General features: G+C 45.4%; 1 protein-coding gene across 1 annotated transcript; it reads right to left on the reverse strand.

The window, feature by feature from the left end:
- Nucleotides 1-12,546: 12,546 nt before the first annotated feature.
- Hpx (hemopexin) lies at nucleotides 12,547-20,290 on the reverse strand. Its single transcript, XM_032895093.1, has 10 exons — nucleotides 20,230-20,290; nucleotides 19,876-19,998; nucleotides 19,724-19,795; nucleotides 19,308-19,426; nucleotides 17,136-17,289; nucleotides 16,353-16,565; nucleotides 15,918-16,046; nucleotides 13,336-13,466; nucleotides 13,092-13,254; nucleotides 12,547-12,956 (listed from the first exon to the last, which is right to left on the reverse strand). The coding sequence occupies exons 1-10, from the start codon at nucleotides 20,288-20,290 to the stop codon at nucleotides 12,697-12,699; spliced, it is 1,425 nt and encodes a 474-aa protein (XP_032750984.1). The 3' UTR covers nucleotides 12,547-12,696.
- Nucleotides 20,291-20,833: the final 543 nt, after the last annotated feature.

A 20,833-nucleotide genomic window follows, 5' to 3' on the forward strand; every position in this document is an offset into this window, starting at 1 on the left:
TGGCTCTTGTGGCAGCACTCCCTGACGTCCTGTGGATAATAATAGCGCGTATTTATTGGCCGCTTACTCTGTACCAGGCTCTATGTTCAGCCGTTTGCATGCATTTATCCTCAAACCAGCGCTGTGCAATCCCCACAGTTGTTCTCGGATTTGAGAGGCAGGTGCTGACATTCTGAAGGGTAACACAACTTAACCTCAGTAACAGAGTAAGTGGTTAAACTAAACCAGAACTGAAATATTTCTTAAACTCTACCAGTGCCTCTGAATATAAAGCTGTGACACAGCGCCCCACCCCACCCCACCCCGCACTCCTCACACACCCCGGGGGCTCCCGGGTAGGATTAATTCAAGGAAAGGACCAAGTGGAGAATGTAAGTGGAAAATAACCAGAAATGCTGTACTTGGCTATATTCCTGTTCGCTGCAGACCCTGGGTGGTCAGTGAGGCAGGTCTTAGTGGTCAGATCCCTGACCTAGAGCCCATCAAGAATAAGGAGGGGCAGAAACCCTAAAAGCATTGTCCCCTGAGTTGTGGGCTTGGTGGGCTCTGAACATACTGAACAACTGATTGGATATGCATCTAAGTCTAACAGTGCCCAAATCTAAATTCGTTATTTCATCTTGTGTTCGTCTTCCAAGGAATTTCCCTGAAATGGAAACGTACACACACACACACACACACACACACACACAATCTGAATACAGGTTCACTTTATCAATCTCTGGCTTGTTCAAAGCAAGTACTCCAAAGTTGTCTTTGAATATGCTTTCATTTATCCTGAGGTAAATATACATGTTTTAACTTTTTGTTATGGACGTTTTCACTTATGTGCAAAAACAGAGCAGTGTAAGAAAACTTCCTATGTCTGTCACTCAGCTTGTACAATTACTGATTTGTCACTAAGAGTCCACTTTCATCTGACAAGCACGTAAGATATACAAACCATGTTGGATCCCAAGCAGGACATAAGGATCCCAAAGAGAATCTGGTTCAGCTGTATCCCACCTGGAAGACTTGGCACCTTACCTGGATCCTTGAGAAATGAGCAAGTGCTACCTAGAAGGACATTCATTCATTCTCAACAAATAATTATACTGTATGAGACACTGTCCTTGGTGCTAACACCACCAAAACACGAGGTAGAGTTTCCTCCTTTCACTCAGCTTACAAATTAAAAGAGGGAAGAGTCACCACTTAGGTAATTAAAAGCATGGTGTCTTAAAGAAAATACACAGGATACTGTGTGTGTAGGGTTAGTCTGGCTTGGGAGATTTGGAAGGCTCCCACAGGAAGTAAAATTTAAGTGAGAGAACAGGATGAAATAGAGGTCATGCAGAAGAAGAGAAAATTATTCAAAATAGCAAGAGAACAGGAAGAGTATGGAGATTGCTATAAAGATTGCCACCCAAACTCACATTGAGTTAAGAGAACCATAAGTTCAAGGCCAGCCTGAGCTATTATATACTAAGACCCTGCCTCAACTCCTTCCATCCACCCCGACCCCCAGAAGTCATGAAGGTTCGGCTTTTATGAGTGAGTTTGTCTATTCATGGGTTAACGGATTATAGGGTTGCATGATGAACAGGTCTGGAAGAAAAGCTAGTTTGTCCTGCGTGTCTTTTATGCACTTCCCTCTCCTTACCATGCTCTGTGCCACCTTAGACCTCTTTAGAATCCCAATGTCAAGTTGAACCTCACGAAGTGTTTGCCTTGATCTTGGACATTCCAGACTCCAGAACTATCAGTAAATACCTTGTCTGTGGTGTTTACTTATAACCTCAGAAAACAGACTAAGGCAATTGTGGCAGTACAGAAGAATAAAGAAATGGAATAGTGTCAGATCAATCTGAGCCTTATACAGTCAGTTCTGAACTTTAAGTAGGAAGTCATCAGAGTGTAAAGCAAGAGAATGGCAGAAGTGATCACGTGGATGTTGAGGGAGAACAGACAGGTCAATGTTGGAAGGATGAAGGCCAATTAGGAGGTAATTAAGGTAGCTAATGTGGGACTTGATCACTAAGAACCACACCAGTGGGATTAGGAATGGAGTAAATTGTATAAATTCAGGAGATAGAATCCACAGAAATTAGTGATCAGCTAATTAACTGGACATTGGATTGGGGACATGGCAGGTAATGACTTCTAGATTTTTGCTTTGACCAGTGAGAAAAGTCAGAAATACCACTCACCTACAATAGGACCACCAAAAATTTTTCGAGTCTCATTGAACAAGAAGCTGAGGTATTCAGGAACTATCTTCAGATAATCACAGACTTGGACAATCTGATGAGAATGTGGAGTCTACGTTAGGTACTTTTCTTTCTTTCTTTCTTTCTCTTTTCTTTTTTTTTTTTGTTTTGTTATGTTTTGTTTTGTTTGTTTTTTTCAAGACAGGGTTTATCCGTTTAGGCCTAGCTGTCCTAGAAGTTGCTCTGTAGACCAGGCTGGCCTCAAACTCACAGAGATTCGCTGCCTCTGCCTCAAGAGTTCTGGTATTAAAGGCATGCACTACTGCCACTACAACCCCATTAATTACTTTTCTGTCGCTGTGATAAAACACCATGACCAAGGCAGTTTGTAGAAGGAAGGGTTTACTTAGGGCTTACAGCTCCAAAGGAATGGAAGCCATCACTACCACAGCAGTAGGCAGGTAGACGTGGTGCTAGCAAACCAGCTGAGAGCTTCCCTTCACTTCCTCCAGTAAAGCCACACCTCCTATCCTTCCCAGGCAGTTTCACCAACTGGGGACCAAGTGTTCAATTTTATGAGCCTTATGGGGTGGTGGGGAGGCATTCTCATTTAAACTTCCATAGTCTAATTAGCTAGAGTGTAAGAAAAGAAAAAGGTACATACTTCATGCAAGTAGTGTTCTGGTGTGTTAGATTTACTTGAATTGTTACTTGAATTGTTAGAATTTTCTTGAATTCCTTACCTACTCCTAGGCTTAGAAAACCTTCTGACCCACACAGAATCAATTTGCATCCTACACTCTCCTGTTCTCTGCTCTTCTCTCTCATTCTGTGTTCTCTAAGTCGTAGATCAGTCCTTACCCTATGAAATGCTGTGGATGCTGTGTGGTTCTGACAAAAGTGAGTCCCTCTCAGGTAGCAATCTCCTGTAGTTATTACATTGGAACTAGAAGGAAAGATTGATCAGAAGCAAAACTATCTAGAGTCACTTTGAGCGGTGCAGGATACCCTTGAACTCACTGTGTAGCTGTTCTTTCCCTCCTGGGCCTGCTGGGTTCCCCTCCAAGAACTGAGATTATAAGCACATACTACCACACTCAATGAATAATGGAGTTATGCTATTAAATTTGATAGGCCAGCCAATTAGTGTTACCCAAGTCATCTATATTGAAGAACAGAGTTTTCATCCATATTAACATTTAGGACAAAAATACATTTTTTTTACTTATTTACAGGAACATTTTTACTTACTTATATTATGTACATATGCGTACGGGAGCTCATGCATGCTATAGTGCTTATGCGTAATTTAGGAGACAATGTACAAGAGTTGATTCTCTCCTTCCTCTCCTTCTACTGTGTGGGTCCCAGGGATGGAACCCAGATCATCAGGCTTGGCACCAAGCCTTTACCTGAAGAGCCCTCTCACCAGCCCAAGTATTAGGGATTTTGTTTGTTTTGCTCTGTTGTTGTTTTTCCCAAGAAAGGGTTTCTCTGTGTAACTGCCCTGAAACTCACTCTGTAGACCAGGCTGGCCTCACATTCACAGAGATCCACCCGCAGCTGCTTCCCAAATGCTGGGATTAAAGGCACGCACCACCACCACTCACTGGAATGATGATTTTATATTATACTTTTTCTTTAAAAATACACTTTTCTAAAAAATTTGAAGTAATGGACTCCAGTCCTACTGGGTGGTAGCCTTTACTTAGAAAATCTGTAGAATAAAATATTCCCGTGGAGTACATAAGGTGGAATTCAGAAACCAGATTCCAACCCTGGCAAGAACTTCCTTAAGACACTTCAATAGAACTATCCTACCCGGGTAGTGGTGGTACACACCTTTAATCCCAGAGCCAGGAGGATCTCTGTGAGTTTGAGGTGAGCCTGGTCTATAGAGCAAGTACCAGGACAGCCAGCACTACACAGAGAAACCCTGTCTCGATAAACCAAAACCAACCAAACAAAAAGAAACCCTAACCCATGCCAGCACTAAGGTAAAAAGACAATAGGCCTGAGAGACCTGAACTTTGAGAAATGCCAGGGCTTAGAGAGCCAGGAAGGGAAGAGACAGAATAGGAAAGGAAAGGAAGCCAAGAAGAAACTTGAGAGTAAGAGAGGAATTGAGAGAAAGTAACATCATGGATAAGATCCAAGGGAAGGAATTCAAGGACTATTAAACGGTCGACAGCATCAACTGCTGCAAAGATTTCCAATAAGGTCAAAGCAAAAACAGCATTCTTTGAATTCAGCATGATGAAGGTCATGAACCCCCATCGTCTGACCACATCAGCAGAAAATTAAGGTGCCCGGTGTGGTGAACTGAGCAAACAGGAAGTGGGTAAGTAAACGAAGGACCACCGTGTGAGAAGCTTGGAAGAACAGGAGGTAGAAGCTGGAAAATGATTTGAGGTTAGAGTTTGGTTTGGGGCCAGGCACAGTGGTACAGATATCTTTAATCCTAGCATTCTGAAGGAAAAGACAGACTGAAAACTACATAGTGAGTTCCAGGATAGCCAGGGTGATATAGAGAGACCCCATCTCAAAAGAAAAAAAGTGAGTTTGGTTTGGGGGACTGGAGAGATGGCTCAGCTATTAAAGAGTACTGGCTGCTCATCTAGTGAACCCCCAGCACCCACAGAGCGTCTCCAACCATCTGTAACTCCAGTCCCAGGGGATCTGATGCCCTCTTCTGGTCTCTACGGGCACTGCATGCATGTGGTGCCCTGACACATGCATCCAGAACACCTTTATGTGAAAAAAACAAAACAAAACAAAACAAAACTTTTTTTTTTCAATTTAAGGATTCTAGTTTTGTGGCATGAGGATTTCTCAAGAAACTAAAAACAGAGCTTTTGGGCGACAGAGGCAGGAGGATCTCAATTTGGAAGCCAGTCTGGGCTACATATCCTGACCCTGATTCAAATATTGTTTACAAATTTAAAAACTAAAAAAACAGGGAGAGAGTGTCTAGAAAGATGGTTTAGTGCTTAAGAATGCTTGCTGCTTCTGCAAAGGACCTGCCTGGTTTGAGAATTTAAACTGGGATGCTCACAAGCACGTGAAATTGTAGCTCCAGGGGATCTGGCCTCTGTGCTGATCCACGCATAGGCGGCATACATTTACACACACATATGCTTTTCCGTTTTGTTTTTGGGGTACATGGTTTCTGTCTGCAGTGCTGGCTGTCTTAGAACTCATTCTGTAAACCAAGCTAGCCTTGAATTCGGAGATCGAGCTGCCTCTGCATCCCCATGCAGGGATTAAAGACATGCACCACCACATCAGGCTCAAATTTTTAAAGAATAAGATTTATTTACTTTTATTTTTGGGTGTTGGGAAAGGATTAAGGCCAGAAGGGAGCTTTCCATGCCTTGGAGCTGGAGTTACAAGGAGCTGTGAGTTCTGAGTTCTAAACTCAGATTCTCTGGGAAAGTATCACACGCTCTTAACCGCTGACCCCCACATAAATCCAGCCCCCGCATAAATAAACTAAAAACAGAAATTGCATCAAACCCAGAAGTCCCAATCCTACATTTAATATGTTTTACTAGTAGCACATTTTTGTTTTGTTTCGTTTTGTTTCATTTATTTCTTTTAAATCCATTTCCAAAATTTTTCTTGGATATTTTATATATTTACATTTCAAATGTTATCCCCTTTCCCCCTTTCCCAGATTCCCTCCCCCCTCCCCCTGCTTCTATGAAGATGCTCCCACTCCCACCCTCCCATTCCCACCTCAACGCCCTGGCATTCCCCTACACTGAGTAAACGAGCCTTCACAGGACCAAGTGCTTCTCTTCCTATTGATGCTGGACAAGGCCATCCTCTGCTATGTATGCAACTGGAGCCATGGGTCCCTCCATGTGTACTCATGGTTGGTGGTTTAGTCCCTGAGAGCTCTGGTGGGGTCTGGTTGGTTGATATTGTTGTTCTTCCTATGAGGTTACAAACCCCTTCAGCTCCTTCAGTGTTCTCTCTAACTCCTTCATTGGGGACCCCACACTCAGTCCAGTGGTGAGCTGCAAGCATCCTCATCTGCATTAGTAGGGCTCTTGCAGAGCCTCTCAGGGGTCACCCATATCTGGTTCCTGTCAGCAAACACTTTGTGGCGTCAGCAATAGTGACTGGGTTTGGTGGCTGCATATGGAATGGATCCCCATATGGGATAGTCTCTGGACGACCTTTTCCTCAGTATCTGCTCCACTCTTTGTCCCTGTATTTCCTCCTATGAGTATTTTGTTCTTTCTTCTAAGAAGGACTGAAGCATTCACATTTTGGTTTCCCTTTTTCTTGAACTTCATATGATCTGTGAATTTTTTCTTAGGTATTCCAAGCTTTGAGGCTAATATCCACTTATCAGTGAGTACATACCATGTGTATTCTTTTGTGACTAGGTTACCTCACTCAGGATGATATTTTATAGTTCCATCCATTTGCCTAAGAATTTCATGTAGTCATTGTTTTTAATAGCTGAGTAGTACTCCATTGTATAAATGTACCACATTTTCTGCACCCATTCCTCTGTTGAAGGACATCTGGGTTCTTTCCAGCTTCTGGCTATTATAAATAAGGCTGCTATTGAACATAGTGGAGCATATGTCCTTGTGATATGTTGGAGCATCTTTTGGGGGTATACCCAGGAGTGGTAATCCTGGGTCCTCAGGTAGAACTATGTCCAGTTTTCTGAGGAACTTCCAGACTGATTTCCAGAATGGTTGTACCAGTTTGCAATCCCGTCAACAATGGAGGAGTGTTCCTTTTTCTCCACATCCTCGCCAGCATCTGTTGTCACCTGAGTTTTTGATCTTAGCCATTCTGACTGGTGTGAGGTGGAATCTCAGGGTTGTTTTGATTTGCATTTCCCTGATGATTAAGGATGTTGGACATTTCTTTAGGTGCTTCTCAGCCATTAGGTATTCTTCAGTTGAGAATTCTTTGTTTAGCTCAGTAGCACATTTTCCAGCACTCTTACACTCAGTTATGAGACCCAGTCTGGGAAAGGGGTGCTTTAGAGACCCACCCATCCTGTTCTTTATTTATATAGGGTCTTAGTCCCACAGCCCATTTCGTGGTGGTTCCAAACTCAGAACCAGTCTCCCACAGTGATCAATTCAGAGATGGGCAAATAACCAAAGAACATGGAAATCAGTGCCAGTGATTTTCCTGGAACTATCAAGCTTAGTGTAAGCTTGGCAGGTATCTTGCCACTAAGAAAGTGGCACCTTCCTGACAATGAGGCCAACCTGAAAAGGGGAGGAGGGGGAGGGGAAGGAGGAGGAATAAGAGGAGGAGGGAGAGGAGAAAGAGGAAGAGGACGAAGAGAAGCAGAAGCACGGTTCCAGACGCAGAGACCTGACAGTATCAACTTAGTATCTGTACATACCTTTGCTTGAAGTCATAGTCGTTAGCCATGTAGAGCAACAAATTCTCTCACTGCTTCTATAACTTCAAGTTTTGTTTTTTTACAGCTGAAGAATTGTGATGGGTGTAACTGTGGCAGATTTCACCTGTTGGTGCTCATTCCTACCCTCATTTCTCTGTAATCCCCTCTGTGTCACCTAAACCCAGGGTCTGAAAAACACAGCTCTCGAATTTCCTTGTCAGCTCCTTTCCCAGTTAAGTTTGAAGGTGAAGGGAAGGAAAAGCTCTCCCTTCGCTTCCCTCAACGTGTCTAGCCACATCAGCAGTGGTTCCTGCATAACAGGAGTAGGATGGATCCAGAAGTGGTCTAGAGGCATCGGCCCCAGCTTCTGCATCTTTGGACAATACCTCCACTCTGATTTGCTCCTCTAAACCACAATTGGTAGTTAGCTTCCTAGTGTTTGGATGATGCTGTTCTCCCCCCACAGCCATTTCCAAACCTCAACTTTCTAACACCCTTTTTTGCTGTAAATTCTCATCTACTTGGAATGTCCAGAGTGGTTTCTGCAGCCACACTATACAATGATTGGTGCAACACATCTTCCCCAGCTTGCATGTACATGCAGGGTTTCTCTCTCTCTCTCTCTCTCTCTCTCTCTCTCTCTCTCTCTCTCTCTCTCTCTCTCTCACACACACACACACACACACACACACACACACACACACACACACACGCCCCTCAGAAAGTGTCAGTGTGGTGGTACCTGCCTGCAATCCCAGCACTCGGAATGTGGAGACAGGAGAAAAGGGAGTTGGGAATTTAAGGTAACCCTCAGCCTGGGCTATATAAGACCCTATCTCCAAAACCCAAATGAACACAAAACAACGCAGAGAAACTAAGTGTCTAACAGAGTTAGGTTAGTTAGCTAGGGTTTGAAGTCAGACATGTCGAATTCTAACGTTCCCTTTCTCCAATCTCTAGCTGGATGTTTTATTCCCTTCTCTTTTTCTGTCTAGATAACAATAACAGTGAGACAGAGAAAAAAGAGTAGTTCAAATGATCAATCCCAGGCGGAAAAAATGATTGTCAGGGGGATGGAAGACGGTAAGGAAGTAAGAGAGGAGAAGCAAGGGTGGGCATGGCGTGCGTGTGGAAGCAGGCTAGAGGTTGGTCTCATCCGTGGGAGGCTGGGCTTGAAGGGATTTCTCCACAGGAGAAGCACTTGTGAGTGCCGAAGGGCAGCTGAAGTAAGGGAAAACATCTGTATATAAACTTTTTGCCACTGAGAGGACACAGTCAGCAGGGAGACAGATGATGGCCACAAGAATGGCTGGAGACACGGCCATTCAGGGGTTAAAGTGCTCGGTCCACAAATGTGAGAACCTGATTTGGCAGAAACCCATGTAAATGCTGGTGGGTAGAGGCCGGGGACACTGAGCAGTCTCCCATAATTCTAGCCCCCAGAGAGCTAGCAAGAATAGCAAAACTAGTGAGTGGTAGCACTGAGGGCTGGGTTTGACTGAGAAAGCCTTTCTTACTTGTGAGCAGGAAGAGTGGGCCTCCACATGCACACCCAAACAACATGTACATGCACCTACATACATGTCTACACATGCAAAAAATACGCATATACCATGCTAGGCAGGCATTCTGCCACTGAGTTATATCCACAACCCTCTTTTTATTTTTTATTTTGAAAAAGGGGTCTTGGTATGTTGCCCAGACTGACTTCAAACTCATCTTGTAGCCCAGGCGGCAGTCATTGGCTTGGTGACCCTCCTGCTACCAATCTCTCCAGAGAGTGGGAGCCCAGCACAGGCCTGTGCTGGCGCAGTACTACAGCTATTTTGAAGAAGTCACAGAGAGTAGGACATAGATATTCAGGATAAAACCTCCACTTTGGGTCTAGAGAGATGGCTCAGCAATTAAAATTACTAGCTTCGCTTCCAGAGGATCCAGGATCAATTCTCAGCACCCAAGTAGCAGCTCACAACTGTCTAGTAACTCCAGCCCCAGGAGATCAGATGCTCTCTTCTGTTCTCCACCAGCACAGGCATGCACGTGGTGTACCAACACACACACAGGCAAAACACCCAGACTCATACAATAAAATTAAAGGGCAAAACAAACACAAAAAACAAATATTCCTACCCCTCCAGCTAGCGTTTCAGGCTTTTTTTTTTTTTTTTTTTAATTTAACTTAATGTTAGGCCCTGAAACCAATCTCAGCTGAATCTGGAAGGGAAAGAGAATCTCAGCTGAGATCCCCTTGTTAGAACACTCTAACCCAGCAGGTTTGAAGCTAAAGCCTTTTATATATATATATATATATATATATATATATATATATATATATATATTATTTATTTACATTTCAAATGTTATCAAATGTTACCCCTTTTCCTGGTTTCCCCTCTGGAAACCATCCCATCCCCCCTTCTCCTGCTTCTCTGAGAGTGCTCCCCCACGGACCCACCCACTCCCTCCCACCTCCCCACCCTGGCATTTCCCTACTCTGGGGCATCCAGCCTTCACAGGACCAAGGGCCTCTACTCCCACTGATGCCCAACAAGGCCCATCCTCTGCTACATATGCAGCTGAAGCCATGGGTCCCTCCATGTGTACTCTTTGGTTGGTAGTCGAGCCCCTGGGAGCACTGCGGGGGGGGGGAGGTCTGGTTGGTTGATACTGTTGTTCTTCCTATGGGGTTGCAAACCCCTTCAGCTCCTTCAGCCTTTCTCTAACTCCTCCAATGGGGACCCCATTCTCAGTCCACTGGTCGACTGTGAGCATCTGCCTCTGTATTTGTCAGGCTCTGGCAGAGCCTCTCAGAAGACAGCTAGATCAGGCTTCTGTCAGCAAGCACGACTTGGCATCTGCAATATTGTCTGGATTTGGGGTCTGTATATGGGATAGATCCCCAGGTACGGCAGTTTCTGGATGGCCTTTCCTTCAGTCCCTGCTCCACACGTTGTACCTGTTATTTCCTCCCTTGAATATTTTGTTTCTGCTTCTAAGAAGGACAGAAGCATCCACACTTTGGTCTTCCAACTTCTTAAACTTCATGTGGTCTGTGAATTGTATCTTGGGTATTCTAGCTTTTGGGCTAACATCCACTTATCAGTGAGTGCATACCATGTGTGTTCCTTTGTGACTGGGTTACCTCACGCAGTATGATATTCTCTAGTTCCATCCATTTGCCTGAGAATTTCATGAAGGCTTTGTTTTTAGTAGCTGAGTGAAGCCTAACCCTTTTCATTGGTTTCTAAGCAGAAAAGAACCGAGCATTATCCCTTCCATTCAGGAGGCATCTGCTGGCCTTTGGGATGCAAACACCGTGGAGGGTAAAGAGGAGTCAGACCATCCCTGCTGGCAGATGGCATGTGTCTCCAGAAGATTCCCCAGAGACTGGCTCTGTCCATGCATCCCACTGTCCAGCTTTCAGTCACTCCTCCTGCGTCCAGACTGCCACTGCTGCACACTGGTTTACTCATCTTCAGCTTTGTCTTCATCCCACTAGTGCTTAGTTAACTCAAGGCAATTAAATCTCGACTGCCGCCTTCTGCCAGAACCACACAGAACTACAATCTGAGCCATCCACCCACCCACAGAAGACATTCCTCCAACCCCAATCCAATTCCTTTCTAAGAGTGTAGGTTTCTTAAGCCCTTATGGCTCCTGATGCCCAAGGGACACTTGTGGAGATCTGCAGGTTAATTTAGAGCCTTAGCTCCCTTACATGCTGGGCATACTCAAAACGTTCTCTTCCTACTCTGGTCCTCTTTCTTACTATGTGTAGATAGACTGGAATAAATCATGTTCTGGGCCGGGAATGTGGCTTAGTTGGTAGAGTGTTTGTCACTAAGTACTGGGTTTAATCTCCAGTGTGGTAACACCTGGGCATGGTGGCACATGCTGCAACCCCAGCATTGAAAAGGTCAAGACAAGATTAGAGAAGTTCAAAGACATCCTTGTCTATGTGGGGAGTTTGAACACGAAGCCAGCTTAGGTTACAAGAGACCTTGCCAGAAAACGAACAGAGGAGAAGGAGGAGGAGCAAGAGAAGGAGGAAGACCAGTAGGATCAGAATAAAAGGAAAAGCAAGCAGTAAAAGGCCTATGGTTTGGATTCAATAGCCGTCTATGCAGGCTTCTCTCAGTTTCCCACAGCCTCTTTGAGCTTGGGAGTCTCCAAAGAGTAGCTGCTTCATCGGGGCTTTTAAGAGCTTGCACTGCTCCTGACCAGGATCCATGTTTGATCCCTAACACCCAGCTCATAACTGCCTGTCACTCAGCTCCAGGGGATCCAACTGCTCCCGCTTCTGCAGGCACCTGCACTCACACGCACATATGCATACATGTTCATATTCTTTTTAAAAATGATGAAATAATGTAGAGAGCTGCGACGTGCCACGCCTCAAAGATGGCGCTGGTTTCCGCCTTCCACCCTCCCAACGGTGAGCGCTCCTTGCAGTAAACAAGTCCTTATTTGGCTATGTCTGCCTGGCCCGCTAGCTTCCGCATAGTGACAGCCTATCAACATGACCCACATAGCTTGCTAGGACTGGCCAGTGCTAGCTATTTAAGTGTGGTGCAGGGCGTTCCCCGGGGAGAGAGAGGAGGAAGAGAGAAAGAGAGAGAGAGAAAGAGAGAGAGAGAGAGAGAGAGAGAGAGAGAGAGAGAGAGTCAGAGAAGAGTGTCAGAGAGAGGGGGAGAGAGTCAGAAGAGAGAGAGTCAGAAGAGAGAGAATCAGAAGAGAGAGAGTCAGAAAAAAAGAGGGAGAGAGAAGAAGAGAGACAGTAAGAAGAGAGAGAGTCAGAAAAAAGAGAGAGAGGGAGAGAGAGAGAGAAAGAGAGAGAAGAAGAGAGACAGTAAGGAGAGAGAGAGAGAGTCAGAAGGTTGTATCAAGGTTCCTGAGTAAAACTGCTTGAAGAAGATCTCCTATGGTCGTGTCTTCCTTGCTGATCGAGGTTGGGCGCGGCAAAATAATACATAGTTTTAAAAGACTTGATAACTTTTTAATACAAATAAAGAAGGTTGCTTCATAATCAATACCCCATGATTCATGTGAAGAAACCATCTGGTTTTATTAGAATGGACATGGAGAGGTGGGCTGGGCTGGGCTAATTCCCATCAGGGCTTTTTATTGACTGCAGCCAAGGATGCTGTTCACTTTCTGGGGCTGAGGCAGACTCTTGGCTGCAATCAGTTTGTCTATACTGCTATAGCAGTATAAATTGGGCCCATGGATAAAGAACAGGTTGGGACCATTGGAAGAGCATGAATAGGGACCAAGGGACTTTTCCAAACACAGGGCACCATCAACTTTCTCATGGGGCCAGGAAAGCTCTGCCCATGTCGCCTGGGCTCCTGACTTCAGGTCCAGCCACCAAAGCCGCCGTCCTGGGAAGAAGAAAACAAACTTAACATAGCTTCTCTATCATGCAGATCTTGAACTAGCTCTTCTCATGCCCTCCTGATCATCTATGCTGTGAAGAGTTAGAACAAGACACCCCCTCGTACCCAAAGGTGCCTCACCTGATGTGACATAGAGCTTGGAAGAACCAGGGCAGGTAAAGGCTGCATCTATGGTATCAAGGCTGATCCCGGGAGGGCTCCCAAGTTCCTTCTCCAGCCGCTTGGGATAACCACTTACTAGGTTATTGCCCCCTTTCGTCAGGAAGACATATACTTGAGTGCCCTAGGGGACAAAGGAGAGTAATCAACATAGACCCATAGCCATGTCCCTGTTTCCATCTTAAGCCTTTCTCCCAGTACAAACCTGGATCAGATAGACTTTCTCATCCCAGGAAAAGGCAGCATCTACTGCTGAAGGACCCTGGGGCCAGTGATGAGCAATGGGCCAGCTATGCCATCCGTCACGGCTGGAGTCCAGACGCCAGTAGTGGGAGCCTGTGGGATAACAGAGGTCGTGCAGTGTGGGTGGTGAAGACTTCCATAGTGAAGGGACAGAAACGGAGGCAGCTTTGAGTCATGAGGGATGGATGTATCCAGGGGCCAAGAAGGAAGAGGTAGAGTGAAAAGAGAGCCATTGGTGCTAGAGCCAGCAGGAACCTGACAGTGAGGGAATCATACAGGACAGCAGACAGGACAGGCATAGGCACATGTGTATGGAGGAGGACACATGCATGGGTGCAGAGGACACAGGAAGGTGTCAGCTGTTCTAGCACCGTCTGCCCAATTCTCTTGAAAACCAGATCTCTCACTGACTTTAGAACTAGGCTGGCAACCAGCAAGCCCCATGATCCTCTCTGTCTCTGTCCCCCTACAGCAATGGCGTTACAGGAGTGCATCCTGGTTTACCTGGCTTTTTAAATGGATCCTGGAGAATCCAAACTCAGTTCCTCATACTTGAGCAGCTAGCACACTAACTTGCTGAGCCACATCTCCAATCTCTTATATTATGATAATAACTTTCTAAAAGAAGATAGCTACAGTGTACTCATATACCCAAAGTAAATAAATCTTAAAAATAAGTTAAGACTCCAATTTCCCTCTCTTTCCCTCATTGCTCTGTAACTGTACTTGTGTTTCTATCCTTCACTGAGCGCTACCTTCACTTCTATCCTACCAAAATGAGCGCTATCCTTCACATCTAATGGGTAGCTTCTATCCCCAGGCTCTCTGCAGCATTCAAGTGCTCTCTACTCCTTTTTCCTTTGAGACAGGGTCTCAGATCTCATGTATGCTATACAGCTGGGGGTGGCCTTCAGGAACTTCTGATTCTCATGCCTTCATCTGCCATGGCCAATTTATATGGTGCTAAGGATCTAGTCTAGAGCTTTGTGCATGGTAAGCAGTCTCTACCAGCTGAGCAAAACCTCTAACCATTCCTTCTTCATTGAACTTTCAAAAAAAAAACTCTTGGCTCCTATGATCCTAGACTCATCCAATGCACTACTTACCTTTTGGTCTTTTATCTAAAGGATCAGAATCCCTATTTTGTCCTCTTTTCTTCTCTAAATGCCCTTAACTCCTTTGGTGTTCTCACAAATATGCTGAGGACGCCTGTGAACTCTTTGTCTCAGACTGACCTCTCTTTTGAACTTTAGGCTCAAATTCGATTGTCTTTCTGACACATTCATTAAGTCCTATTTGATACCCCAAACCTAGCATGTTCCAATTGACCTCTCTGCTTCCATCACTCTCTCTGTCTATGTCTCTCTGCCTATGACTGCCTCTCTGTCTGTGTCTGTCTGTCTGTCTGTCTGTCTGTCTGTCTCTCTCTCTCTCTCACACACACACACACACACACTTACTTTGTCTGTGGTTCTCCCCAGTGATCCTACAGGAGACGCATATTCTTCTGACTCATATGTTCTTACTATGACATATAATCAGCTCAGATCTCTATTGTCACAATATGTATGTTTCATTGCAGCTATATGTTTTCATTAAGGTGTGCATTCATGCTGAGCTACATTCCATGTAGTTGTATACTTTTCAATGGAAGTTGTTAATCACAACATATCCTATTTGCTCTGAAGTTAGGAACTAAGAGAGTAGTCCTATTTTTCTGTGCCCTTGCCATTTAGGTCATTTTTGCTGAGTATATATCAGGTTGAATGTAGTGTGGTTGTTCCCTCCCCATTTTGGAGATGTCCTCGGTGCAGAAAATACCGGTTACCTCCAGCCTGAGGAATTATATGTCCCCAGATATCATGAGATGGATTTATCAACTGATAACAAAAGTCAAGGTTGGGTCTCTTCCTTGGACTCTCTTTGAAGTTACATCATAAGGATCTAGAGTACTCAATGTTTCTATTCTGTTTCTTGGCAGTAAGGACATTTCATCCCCAAGTGACACTGAGTCCAGAGGCCTGGATGTAAGAGCAAACTACCTTGGAAAAATGGGGTTCCTGAAATAAATTAAGGGGAGCCAATGTATTTTTAAAAAGGCACGTGTGAGAGCAAATGACACAAGGAGGCAAAGATACATGGGGAGATCCAGAAGCAAGCCAAGAGCCAAGAGTCTCAGCAAACCATGCGAGAGCAAGGGATATGACCAGGCACGGACACACAGAGAGATCCAGAGAGCAAGTGACAGTCAAAGGACTCAGCAGAGCAAGGGAAACATGAGAAATTACTGGGGGTAGAGGAGTCCCACAGAATACACACACAGGGAAGGAGATGACACTGAGAAGCAGACAGGAAGGAAGGCCTGAGCAATGACAGGTAAGTGAACTACGCATCTGAGGAGATGAGGGATGTAAGTGGAGGTGAGATACAAAGGAACGAATGATAGGACATGGTACTGAAAGTGGACAGGCTGTGTCAGAGAGAACAGGCACAAGTGAAAGAGACAGGAAGGTAGACAAGGAGACTCTGGGGGCAGCCTCTCACCACTGAAGGCATAGGTGGCACCGCGATGGTCAGACAGCAATGCAGACAGGCCAGGATCTGGGTTACAACGCGAATGCATAGGATGGGTGCTATTCCCATGAGCAGTTCCATTTCTTAGTTTACCATGGCCTGGAAGAAAAACAGGTAATGGGAACATGAACAACACACACACACACACACACACACACACACACACACACACACACACACACACACACAGGGGGAGGGGCAGGGGAACTGGGGTCAGAGTAGCATCTGAAAATGAAGAGATAGCTAACATTAGGAGGAATGTGGACTTCCCCTGTTTGAGGATAATGGGAAGAATCCCACCTAAGATGAGCACAGAGGTTAAGGTGGGAGATGATCATATGAAGCCAGCAAACTCAGTCAGCACAGATAAATTCCAGTAGATCCCAGGGGTTGGGGTCTTCTTACCTCTGCCAGGGCAGGATATGAAGTAGTCACGGGCATCCAGAGGGTATCTGGGAGGCACCTCTCCTGTGACGGGGTTAAATCTCAGGAACTTGTTACCCTGGAAGCAGTAGTAGCGTTCAAGCCACCTCAAGGCCGCAGTGCAATTCCCAACATCAGGCCAGGAACGTTCCTTTTGGGTTCTTGTGGCAAAGTCCCAGAACCACTTGCGGTTACCTATGGCCAAGAAATCAAAAATCATTCAGTGAAGCTGGGCCATGCACACCTTGAGTTTGCACTGGGGCCCAGGAATAGGTTGGATACAGGGGATGACTACATGGAGCGAACAAGCATAGCAGGGAGCAGTTGAATACATGGACCATGCATCAAAAGCCAGCAGCAATGTGCACATGACCAACCCAGTGATAGGAGGAGTAGAGGGAAGTCAGAGAAAGAGGAAACGAACTGAAACCTGAGGTAGGCATTATATGGCAGACCAGAGAGGAAGCTGACGACAAGTCTGGCATGCAGGGGACAGTGTGGAGTTTCTGGAGCCAAGACAAGGGATGTTGGCAGGTCAACAGGGATTTGGTCCTGGTAAGACCAGAAAGCCAAGGAACACAGGTCTGTCCCAGGCCACAAGGAATGAAGGAGAATGTGAACCAAGTCCCTCCACTAGAATGACTCCTACTCCTTAGTCTGTTTGATCTCTAGCCATTTTCTTTCCTTATAAAGCCAACAGGGCTCTGCAGCCCACCATGAGCACCGTGACTCCCTCTCTGTGCTTGGTTTCCTGTGTGGACACACCTTGGAAGAAGAGGACACCTTCACTCTGGCATTCTCCACGGTGGCATTCCACAGCTGCGTCTGGTGGGTATGGGATTCCAGGAAACTCTTCTTGGAACAACTTTGGATACCCGTTCTCTTTCTTTTCAGGAGGATACACCCAGACTTTGTCTTCCTGCATCCAGAAAACACTGTCTTGGAAACTGTTCACCCCCAGATGCATTGCATACACATGTACTCTTGCTCTATTGCACTTGCACAGTATCTCCTTACAGCATCGTGCATTTTCAGTCCGCAGGTGGACACGTTGCCCCTTGTACATACTTACTCTCAGCAAAAAAGCCACCTCACTAAGAATGCACATACACCTGCCTATGTATAACCAGGCACTCCTGTGGCACACTTAATTACAGCTCTCCTAGTTTTAAGAAGCACACCCACAAGTAGGTATCCTATAGGCACTCGCCCATTCATACATTCATTTGCCCTTTTATTTTATATGGATTCCATTCAAGAAACACGTGCTGAAGGATTCTCACAGGCTGAGCACTATGAGAAGAAGCACTGAGCATCCAGAGATGACAAGATCCCTTGAAAACAACTAACTGCTACACCTCCAGCCATTCAGCCACCAAGATGGAAAAGCATATCAAAAAAGTGAAAAGCAATTTCCAAAGATCAGGAGGGCGATCCAAATCTGCGATCTAGAGCACAAAGCCCTCAAAGCTATGGCAGTGGCTGAAATCACCCAGGAGGGTGAACAAAAAAGTCTCAGAGTGGCTCCCCAAGCAGCAGACATTTTGGGGTTGTTTGTGCTAGCCAACTTTATGTCAGCCTTACACAAGCTAGAATCACAGTGAAGGAGGGACCCTCAATTGAGAAAATGCTTCCGTAAGTTCTGGCTGTAGGCAAGCCTGTAAGGCATTTTCTTAATTGATGGTAGAGGGCACAGCACATTGCGGGTGGTGCTATCCTAGGCTGGTGGTCCTGGGTTCTGTAAGAAATCATGCTGAGCATGCCATGGGGAGCAAGCCAGTCAGCAGCACCCTCCATGGCTCTTCATCAGCTCCTGCCTCCAGGTTCCTGCCTGTATGAGTTCCTGTCCTCACTTCCTTTGATGATGAACAGTTACATGGAAGTGTAAGACAAATAAATCCTTTCTTCCCGAGTTGATTTTGGTCATGGTGTTTCATCACAGCAATATAACAGGTATACTTGTCAGGAAGAGGGTGTGGAAAGAGGCAGGAGAGGCAATGAGCTGTTAGTGACATCCAACCAGACACACCCTCTGGCAAGTTAGAAGTTATCTCTTCCTTGAGCAGTTTAGGCCAGGGCCTGGGACTTTAGGAACAACTTGCCTCACATATAAACAAGGTCAGATACAGGGTTTTAGAAGCCAAGGAAAGAAACTGCAGTTAGGAATAGTAAAGCCAGCTAGAACTAGATTAGGAATGAAAAACAGCTATTGGATATTGGCTTTTCCTGCCAACACAAGTGCACCTCTCTCTCTCTCTCTCTCTCTCTCTCTCTCTCTCTCTCTCTCTCACACACACACACACACACACACACACACACACACACACAGGAAGTGGGTGGGAAGACTGCTTTTTCAGGAGAGTAAGGCACACAGGAAGGAAACTTTGCACATATCAGGAAAGATGTGCAACCATAGTTTGAATGTTTTATGTAGGTTATATGTAGGTTTATGTAGGTTATATGTAGGTTATATGTAGGTTTATGTAGGTTATATGTAGGAAAGTTTGTTCCCATGCTGGGAAGCAGAACCTAATAAGACATTGTTAGTTCATCAGAAACCTGCCTTACAAATGGCTGACCATTATTGGTTCAATATTATAATGGAGGTAGTTAAGCTATCATAAGAATGGATCGCTATAAAAGCAGGTTTGGACCCTTCTTGTTCTCTCATGCTTTCTTTCCCTTACCTGGGTACCATCTTTCTGTACGTTATGCAACACGAATAACCTTCCCAGATACCAGCACACTGCCTCTGGGTTCCCCAGGTTCCAGAACCAAGAGCCAAGAAAAGTACTACTCATTAAAATTATCTGGTACCAGATATTCTGTTGTGGCAGCAGAAAAGGCACCGTGTCAGGCTCTGTGCCAAGGACACTGGAGGGAGAGACTCTCATCCCAGCCCTTTCCAGCCCAGCTCTTTTCTTGACCCAGAAGTACCTTGATCAGGAAGACACTGTCAGGACCACGGAATGCAGCATCCACTGAGGTGACGGGATTCTTCCACCTCTCTGAGATTAACTCCCGGATCCCTGAGTGACCCCTCCACACAAACTCCCCTGAAAAACCAATACACTCTGAGTGGTCCAGAACAAACCCTTGACAAATTTAGACAGTTTCAAAGAAGCTGTTACTGAAACCCTCATAAAATCCCTGAGCCCTCCTACAGGTGAAGAGCCCTCTGAACGGATTATGCTTAGAGGCCCAACGAGTCCAACTTTAGCCTCTTTTGTTTGTTTGCTTTTTAGACAGAGTCATCTACGTAGCCTGCGTTGGCCTTGAACTACTATTCTCCTACCTCCGATTTCCCAGTGCTGGATTACGAGCATATACCAACATGCACAGCTTCCCCTTACCTTTAAAGAACAGCATGGTCCCATTGTGATCCATGGTGGTAGCGTCAAAGCTCCAGGTATCTGAGCAGTGTTCTGGGTTAGAAAAATATCAGTAAGGTGTTAAAGTGCAAAGACAATAAAGGACAGAAAGAGTCAGGGAATTGGGGTCTCACCGATTACATCTGAGTCTGGCTTGGTCCCATTTTCACCTTTAGCAACAGTCTCATGAGCACTAGAGAAAACACAGATAGAAATCTGGGTCCATTGGGTCCCACTCCTCTTCCATAGTGTGTGACCTAGAACCTGGCCCCATCACCCGCAAACCCACACCACAATCCTCTATCCCTAACTCCAGCACTACTCACGCAGGAAGAGGGTTGGCAACAGCCAGGGACCAGCACAGGCCCAGCAACACCAGGATATTTAGTGCTACTACTGTCCTAGCCATGGCGAGCTGCAAAGACCACACAGGACAGCATGGGCAAGAGGCTGACCTTATATAGAATTGGTAACAGCACCACCCCCACTTTCCACCCTATTGAGAAAGATTTGTCTTTCAATGACTATGCCAATATTGGCAGATGACATCACAGCAAAAAAGGTCAAAGTCTAAAAGGAAACCTGAATCTCAGACTCTCTTCCCGGCAGTAATCCCTACCCCCTTCAGCAAATTTCCAGCTGTGACCAGTCCATGTCCACTGAGACTCTCTCGAATATTGACAAGAAATGGTGGTGCTCATAAATCAGAACAGGTTACCTTATGGGGTCCTTCACCTCTACAGAAAGAAGGAGGGACGAATGTACCAGGGGTCAGGTCCAACTGAACTAAAGCCTATGGTAACTAAAAAGATGTTATATGCACCCTATAACGCCTGCACACACAAATGAACTTCCTCAGAAATATTCAAGAGGGCTTTGGGGATTTAGCTCAGTGGTAGAGCGCTTGCCTAGCCAAGGCCCTGAGTTCAGTCCTCCGCTCAAATAAATAAATAAATAAATAAATAAATAAATAAATAAATAAAAGAAATATTCAAGAGAACTTTTTCCAAGTATCAGTCACGGAGGCCTTTTCTGGAGAATATGCCTAAACCTTTTAGCTTTATCTCTGGACTACTGGTTTGGAGATGCTGT

Source organism: Rattus rattus, chromosome 2 (genome assembly GCF_011064425.1).
Source record: "Rattus rattus isolate New Zealand chromosome 2, Rrattus_CSIRO_v1, whole genome shotgun sequence".
Classification (NCBI taxonomy): domain Eukaryota; kingdom Metazoa; phylum Chordata; class Mammalia; order Rodentia; family Muridae; genus Rattus; species Rattus rattus.